The sequence below is a fragment of the Limulus polyphemus genome, unplaced genomic scaffold (genome assembly GCF_000517525.1).
Source record: "Limulus polyphemus unplaced genomic scaffold, Limulus_polyphemus-2.1.2 Scaffold1216, whole genome shotgun sequence".
Lineage (NCBI taxonomy): Eukaryota > Metazoa > Arthropoda > Merostomata > Xiphosura > Limulidae > Limulus > Limulus polyphemus.
The window spans coordinates 257,967-266,660 of NW_013666826.1; the positions used below are offsets into that span (position 1 = coordinate 257,967).

An 8,694-nucleotide genomic window follows, 5' to 3' on the forward strand; every position below is an offset into this window, starting at 1 on the left:
AACAGTGTATTTAAATAAACATTTAAAAAGAAAACTCTGCCGTCGGTTACCAGGAAGAAGCTGGTTCCTAGAACTCGGTACTTGTTGGTGTCACGAGATACATCCCGGACTTTCCTGGTGTATTTGTCTCAATTCAAACTTCCCGAATGCTATTATTGGCCTTTGTCTTGCACGTGCAGATGCATATTTAATTTTTTTTTTTTTACACGTGATATACCTTCCTAAAAATCAAACGTTGTACGAGTTAACTAGATGGGAAATAATTGGTCGGTAATGTAGTCTATATGAAGATTACTAAATTATTAAAAAATAATTTGAATGACGTGGCCCTTAAATATCTGTTAGATTTCTTTCAAAGCCGTTCAAGTTTTTAAGTTTTGTCTACTATTTTAAATAAACGATCACAAAACTTCCCAAATTTAATAGGTTTTTTTTATTACTGACCAATAAAACAGCATTTTAAATATTAAAAAATAATTACTGTAAAAAAAAATGAAATGTAACAATTTTTAAAGTTACAGTTTATTAATCAGAATATTTGTGTAATAGTCACGCCACCTGGAGTCTATGAAGTGTCATAACACGTGGGCATGCTCACAACGAGTGGAGTCAGTTTCAGATTGAGAACAGTTATATATTTGCTGTCTGACACACAAGACCAGCCCATCCTCCTGATCTCCTCCTATCTGCTGTCTGACACACAAGACCAGCACATCCTCCTGATCTCCTCCTATTTGCTGTCTGACACACAAGACCAGCACATCCTCCTGATCTCCTCCTATTTGCTGTCTGACACACAAGACCAGCCCATCCTCCTGATCTCCTCCTATCTGCTGTCTGACACACAAGACCAGCACTTCCCCCTGATCTCATCCTTGTTGCCTGCCACATAGGGCCTGGAAGACCTCTTTATATCATCCTTGTTGCTGCCTCATACACCTGAAATATCACATAAGACATACACTGAAACTGTTGGAAATCAGACAGTATTATTCATCTCGTTCTATCAGGAATGAAAGTAATAGTGAACATCAACAATGGTCACATCAAACACTGTTAGCATGTTGACCGTATAATTTCACGATCACGCCCCTGGTGACAGTTTTGTTTGACATGTCAATCGTCTTGCAAGCAATCTCACTTTATAGTATCATAGAAGTACTCAATATGACGCAATGTGGCCTTAACCCGTAGTGAAGAACTAGAAAGAAGTGGGTGTTTTAAGGTTAAATCGTCGCTGTTGCTATGCCCTGTTTTTAGTTAATCTTGTATATACATCTATATAGCGAACATGAGGTACTAATGTCATCACGCGAGAAAAGTATCCGAGGTAGTCCTTGTTTGTATACTTAACGTATGTGTATGTGATTTAACACTTTTTTTTTAACGTTTAACCTAGCAAAACGATGTAAACAACAATACAGACATCCGTGTTTGATAATCAATACTTGAACATTGTCACGTTGGCTTAGAAACACGAATCGTGCTTTATGTTTGTTTAATCAGGCGCTAACTTTGTGGTAAGAGGTTATCCATGTGGGCTATTTTGAAATCAGTGTTGATACACACCGTCACCCCAGCAACTTTGCGAGCACTGATTACGTCCTTAATTAATAAGAGGAACTGAGTCAGGGCAAATTGAGTCGTACGTAAGTCCCGGGCAAAAGAAGCTGATGAAAGCATGGATGACTCTGACGTTTACATTTGACAGGTGAAATGACGTTTCTCCGTTCCCTTTTCTTACGAGTTTGTTTAACACTCCTGCAAACAGTACACATACATTTGAAGTGGACGATCAGATTTCATCGTGGCTTTGAATAACGGGCCTGTAGGACACTTTCAAACTCAAAGTGCACGAGGGTTAACTGTGAGTAAGTTGGTTGTACTACACCTACTTTAATTTAGTTCGAATTTTAAAAAAGGAATATGATGTTCCATCTCTCTCACCATTTACCATTGTCAACTTTTATTTATTCTTCCTGACAACACGGAGATTAATTTATTAATCATTCAATGTGAGGGTGGCCACGAATATACTTTATCTGGCGTTATTAATGATAGTCAATTTTTTTAGAACTCGCTGAGTTACAAATAAATTTTTGTGACGAGTGTTTCTCACTTGATAACTTCTAGCTAACGACTTTTAAAACATAAGTATCAACAGAGGGCGCCACCACCACAAAATCTGGACAAAAGAGTACCATTGTTTCAAGAGTTATGTGCCATACAAAAAATGCCTTCCTATAGGTCATCGGTAACTTCACGAGATTTAAACAGTGAAATCCAAGGTTCGATTCCCCACGTAGGACAGAATGTGACTAGCCTACTGTGTAGCTGTATGCTAAGAACAAACAAATGGCACATTTATATGCCCCCCCTCCTCTAAAGCACTTTCATGGGCATTAAAAAAAAAGTGGTATCATTGTGATTAGAATTTACCAGTTGGAAGTTTTAGATAAAAAATAATAATAAAACATTTGAATTTTTGTTTTTGGATTGCTTATTTAAATATAAACATGGCACTAGCAGAATTGTTCTTCTCTAAACAAGACAAAGAAACATTTAAGAAAGCTGTTTATATAGTTCTGATGGGACTCGCAATCTGAGGGTCACAGGTTTGTGTTCCATTTCTGAATATGCTTGTTCTATCAGCCATGGTGGTGTTACGATATGGTGGTCAACCTCACTATTTGTTGGTAAAGAATAGCCCAAGTATTTGAGGTTGGTAGTGTTGGTTAGCTGCCTTCCTTCTAGTTCACCACTTCAAAACTAGGGATAGTTGGTGCAGTTAGCCCTTGAGTAGCCTTGCATGAAATTCTAAACAGTCAAAGATAAGCTCTTTTTTCTGGTGGCAGAAAATAGTATTACCTTTTAAGTTTTATCTCCATAACTGTTGCAAAATATTATTTTCAAACTTATGGAGGCCTGGCATGGCCAGGTAGTTTAGGTGCTCGACTTTCAATCTGTGGGTCGTGGGTTTGAATCTGTCTCGCCAAACAAGCTCACCCATTGAGCCATTATAATGTGATGGCCAATCCCACTATTCATTGGTAAAAGAGTAACCCAAGAGCTGGCAGTGGGTGGTGATGACTAGCTGCCTTCCCTTTAGTCTTTTACTGCTAAATTAGGGATGGCTAGCGCAGATATCCCTCGTGTAGCTTTGCAAGAAATTCATACCAAACTAAACTTATGAACATGGATGGAGTATTTACTTAATTAATTTCTGACAGTTCTGTTTTACTATAAAGAAAAAACAGATTGTGAAAGTTCTATATACTACGTGATTAATTTATCAAAACTTTTATTTTACGTTGTATTAAAAACATAGTGTAAATACCATTTATTCGTTTAACTTGTCCCCTTGTGGAACAGTGGTAACTCTGCCGAGTGGTGGATTCAGCATATTACCCAGTGTGGCTTTGTTCTAAAATAAACAAACAAGCCTTTGACTTGTCATGATCTTGTAATAAAAATAAGCCAACCAATTAACTTCACTATCTTCACAATTCAGAAGAGGACCATTGAGGTGAAATCTGATGTCCTGTTGTTGAGTATATGTCCAAAAAATAGGCTGATTTAGTAAAGAAAATGAACATCTGGTTACCATGTGATGCACTATGGTCCTTCTAACTCCCCCTGTCAAAGATTACTTTACATACTCTGATATGTTGTTGAGGTCATTAATGTCCCACCAGGGTTTCTTAAAAAGACTTGCCTTTAATATGATAAATTTGCATTTTTTGCTGGTTTTCCAAAGTCTTGTTAATAAATGGAGATTGTAAATAAATTTCAAAAAATGCTGTTGTTTCTGTATTGTGTGGGCAACATTTTCAGGTGTAGTATGTTCTTGCTATTTGAGTTTGGTCTTAAAGGATTGCAGGGTAAGGTACTTTAAAAAGTTGATCTTTGTCAAATGACATCTTCTAGATTTAATTGAACAGAACAATCCATAGAGTTTGGGGCCACTTTTTAAACACATCTTGTGTATTTTTTACTTTATTCAAGAATAATTTCCTATTCTTTGTGTTAAAGTGAGAATGGCTGCCATACCATATGCTGCCCATACAGCCAAGAAAGTCCGTGAGAACCTGACAAAGCAGCAAAATATGGAGACTGACAACATGAAAAAAGGACAAGAAAAGGAGAGGGGTCGATTCCAAGGAATCACAGGTGGAGTTACTGTAGGTCATACTGACCTACGAAATGGTAAGTTTGAAGATCATATTATAAGCCTGAAGAATTAAAAAAAAAGTAATATGTAAGAAGTTAGCTTTTTAGGTCAGGGTGGCCATGAATTTGGAAAAATCAGAGAATTTGAAAAAGGGTAGGAACTTTGTGAAAACTGACAAATTATTACAAAAACTTGGAAAAGACAAAGATAGGTCTCATTGTCCTTGTACCTCAGAACTTGGATGCCCATGTAAGCCATGGCTTACTTATACTATTTATAGCTACTTAGCTATACCAATTATTGCTATACTTGCTGGCATGTCCATTCAACACAAAGGGGGGGGGGCATGAGGGCATGTGGCTGTTTTGTGTACATGGAATCATTGTACCCAAGAATTCTGTTAAATCTTTCAACTCTGGATTAAGGATTTATATACACATGTACTTTTTAGTGACATATCTAGAACATACCCTTGCTGCATTGTTTTCATTTTAAGATGTATGGAGCCAAGCATGGCCCAGTGATTAATGTGCTGGACCATAAACTTGCAAGTCTGTTGTTTTCATGCATTTACCGAAACAAAATAACAATATCGTGCTCAGCACTTTGGAGTTGTGATTGTATCATAAAGTTGATGGCCAAATCTCACTGTTCAGTCTGATAAAGATAGCCCAAGACTTGCAGGTTAGTCATGGCATCTTTCCCGGTTCTGAGTCAATCATGGCATCTCTCCTAGTTCTGAGGTTGATGACTGGGGGTGCATCATTGTTCTTTATCCCTTGCTGTCTGCATAAACCTTTTTAATTCAAGCTTCTCATCCCTAATCTATTTTCTAATTTCATTGAGCCAATCTTCCTCCAGTGCATGTTTCATTCTTCACGTATTTCCAGTTGTATTTTTGTCTCGGCATGCTTCATTTTTCTATAATGTCACACTGAAATTATTCCAGTTGTTGTTTTATTTCAACAGACAATGTTCAAGGGACAATAAGACTTCAATCTGTCATTGGCAAAGTTTCAACTACATGGATATAATTTGATCTTATTAAATTATTATATTAAGATAACGATATCTCTTGTTGGACATCAAAAAATTGATGAAAGTGTTTTTATCTTTCAGTCCTGTCTTTTACTCCCCCGAAATACAATAGTAAGATGATGGACAGCATCTGGGGGCTGTACAACCGATATGCACCCCATGCATTTCAGAAGAACTCCGAGGGTTCCTTGGTTGGCCAGGAGGTCACTGCCACCCCCCAGGCTAAGTATGTACTTGTGAAACTGTATTGTAAAGTTAAATTTTTTTAATGATGGCCATGGTGAATGATATACTTATCAAATCTAGACATTGCATAGCATAGCATGGATGACGGTAGTTAAGTGTGTATTATAACTAAGTTACAGCTGCATTAAACTGTAATGTGGTGTTAACTATTATTAATACAATTATCTTGTACTTACTCTTACAAGTAGCTATCATGATGCATGTTAATATCTTCAAGTGGGATTGATTATTTAGTGTTACCACCATTAAGTAAATCTCAGTTTTTCTTCGTCATGTGTTCTGTTTTTATCTTTCTCTCATACAAGTTTTGACATATTAAAACATCATAATTTAAGAGTCAAAGATGTGTACGAAACAATAATTTGATAAACTGGACTTTGCTTTTTCTCACATTCACTTATCATTCGTTTTCGTAGAGTAAGGTCCTAACATGTACACCGTAATGTGTGAAGCACCCAGGAACTTTATAGCATCTAACTTTATTCAAACAATTGGTTTGGGAAATTATTTTAAGCGACAATTTTTTTTTCAGAGATATGGCTATCCAATTGGATCAGAGTTTTTTTTAATTGTATTATTTTCCTGTTTTCAGATCTTATGGGCCTGCTCACTATGGGGTGGCTTAACTGAAGTAAGTGACAAATTTCTACCATTTTATCCTCAATCACAATAATAATAATAATAAGGGTAAAGACACACAGCATTGTGTCATGTGGCCAAAACGACCTGCAGGACACATTGTGTGTTATTAACAGGAGTGATAGTTTACGAAATTTTCCACTTTCTGTGGCTTGGACTGTGGTAATCTAAACTATTACATATTTTCAGTAGATGTACTCTACTGATTTGTACTTTGCGTAACAAATTTCAAGACAATCCATTAATTAAGAAATACACGAAATATAAAATCTCAGTTTGATTGAATTTTTTCTTTGCATTGAAAGTAAAAAACTTTCTTTGATAGAAAAACATACTTTTATGATTTTTTTTTTCAAATTTGGTACACTGATAGACCTTTACAACCTACAATTTGATGTCAGATTTGGTCTAAATATAAGCTTCATGTACAAAGTTCTTGAACAAAAACTGCTCAAATTTGACCAAACTTTTTGAGGCTACCTACTCAAAAAGTCGCATGAGCTATTGGTCTGAAATTTTTATTAAAGCTTCACATAAGAGTAGTAAAAGTGGACGTTTTAGTTTTTTTGTCATTTGGATTAAGGATGGTTGATTTAGAGCAGCAAATCTATAGGGTGAAGATACATAAGTATTGGTTAGGCCAAGCAAACTAGGTTAGCAGTTTCTAGCTCAAGTTTTCAAAAGAATCACACTGTTAGACGGTTATTATTCATTATTCATTGCCAACTTTTAAACACAAATTTTCTAAATCTTATGAAATTTTCCTAATTAAAGAGCGTTTGGCATTACGTGATATTAGTTTAAGCAATTAGCTTAAATAATGATGCTTGATACAGCTGTACCAATTGCATGTGGGTGATGACAAGAAGCTGTTAATCTAGATTTCATGGTGTTACTATAAAGGAAGTTAACACTTTTTTAGAGAGGAAAACTACCACCATATATTTTAAAGAATCTGGTTGGTTCTGTAAATTATAAGTCTGTTCTGAATGATAAGGTTGTGATCCTAAAGCTAATGTTGGTTACTATCAAGTGTCACTTTCTTACTTGTTGTGTTTGTTGGATATTTAATCAAAAACACATTAGATGTGAAAAAAAGTATGTCGAAAAAAAGGATTGCCCAGTCTGGCTATCAATTTTGATTTCATTCCTTTACGTTGCATGCTCAATCCTTTTCTGGCTACACCTTTTTTTTCACACCTAAGTTGTTTTTGATTATATATCTATATAACATTAGAAGTAAGAAAAAAAAACTTCCTTGAAAGAGATAATTCTACTTTTCTACAAGTTCATTAACTTCATTTTGATAAAGAAAATGGAGTATGAGTAAGTGTTTCGATTGTGGTTTAAGTCACTATTAAAAGCACACCATAGGATATGTTGAAAATCAGTTTTAATCAAGTTTGCAGAAATATGGTTTTTCTTATTCTTTGTTATCGTGTAATATAATTTGGATAAACAATTTGAGTGTTAAGTAGTACAAAGCTGTACAATGGGCCATCTATGCTGTGTCTATCACAGGGATTGAACCTTAATTTTAGCATCATAAGCTCTCTTTCTTTCTGTTGAGCCATAGAATTTGGGTTAGGTAACGAGAAAGTAATGTTTAGGTTTGAATATTTTAGTTTATATAAATTTTAAACAACAATTTTGCTTTGTTGTAAAACATTTGATGTAAACTTTTCTTGTTTAAACAACATATCACTTATGAATATTTGATTGGTTGACCCCTCTCTTAGCTATTGGATGTATTCTGTGAATTATAGTTAGTTACTTTCTATCAGTCCACATGATACTGTACACAAGTTCTTTGTATATTACCTTACACAGGAAGATAAGTAGCTAGTCTATTGATTGGGGTAGTTTATTGGATAGAATTGTGGAGTGGGGAAATTAATGTAAGCTAGTGAGTGTGAAAAGTGGATATATTGTGGAGTGGGTGGTTTAACTCTTTCAGCACGGGCTCGGTCCCTGGGACTGACTTCGTAACTATTTTGTGCTTATTATAGTTTTCATGCTACAACTTTTAAATTAATAAGTTTGGTATCAAACTGTAGATCATAATTCAAATTTTAGTATTATTCATTATTTAATTTCTTAATTTAAAAGTAAATGTTAAAAATAACAGAAACATCGATTTTTGTGTGTCACGTGGTATGTTGGATGCAGCACTGGCTCAAATTAGATGTTTGTGATGTCAAAATACAAAGTCTGTAGTTTTGTACAAATTACCAATACTGACAAGCTAGAATATAAAATAAGAACCTCTTATCTTTTCTATTTGCTAAGATACTGCTCATGTAATGAATCAAACACAGTGTCACCTTGCCCACCTCTTTCCATTTTTAGAAATGCTCCCTTATTTACACTTACTTCTATATATGACATGAATAACCAATCAAAAGCTCAAATGTCCCCCAATTGGTTTTCTTAGCCATTTAAATTTTTTAGGACACCATCTCTTTCTTTTGAACCAAGATTTCAAGGACGTAGGTTGTGTACCTTTAGTCTAGTCTACGTAAATTTCTAATTATTAATTTTAGTAACTAGTAAATAACGTAGGTTAAGTAAAGTTAATAAGTTAGGTAATTTCGTAATGG

General features: G+C 35.1%; 1 protein-coding gene across 2 annotated transcripts in view; it reads left to right on the forward strand.

Annotated features, from left to right (window-relative positions):
* The window catches only part of LOC106462651, a 23,693-nt gene that overhangs the window by 8,559 nt on the left and 6,440 nt on the right, over positions 1 to 8,694 (forward strand). The window contains exons 1-4 of one of the 2 annotated variants that reach the window (XM_022389966.1): positions 1,652 to 1,871; positions 4,033 to 4,206; positions 5,291 to 5,435; positions 6,048 to 6,086. In XM_022389966.1, the coding sequence (XP_022245674.1) occupies position 1,871; positions 4,033 to 4,206; positions 5,291 to 5,435; positions 6,048 to 6,081 (354 nt within the window). In that variant the 5' untranslated portion in view covers positions 1,652 to 1,870 and the 3' untranslated portion in view covers positions 6,082 to 6,086. Of the gene's footprint in view, positions 1 to 1,651; positions 1,872 to 4,032; positions 4,207 to 5,290; positions 5,436 to 6,047; positions 6,087 to 8,694 lie in introns of those variants that run through there. The other variant, XR_002611323.1, reaches the window with a different exon arrangement.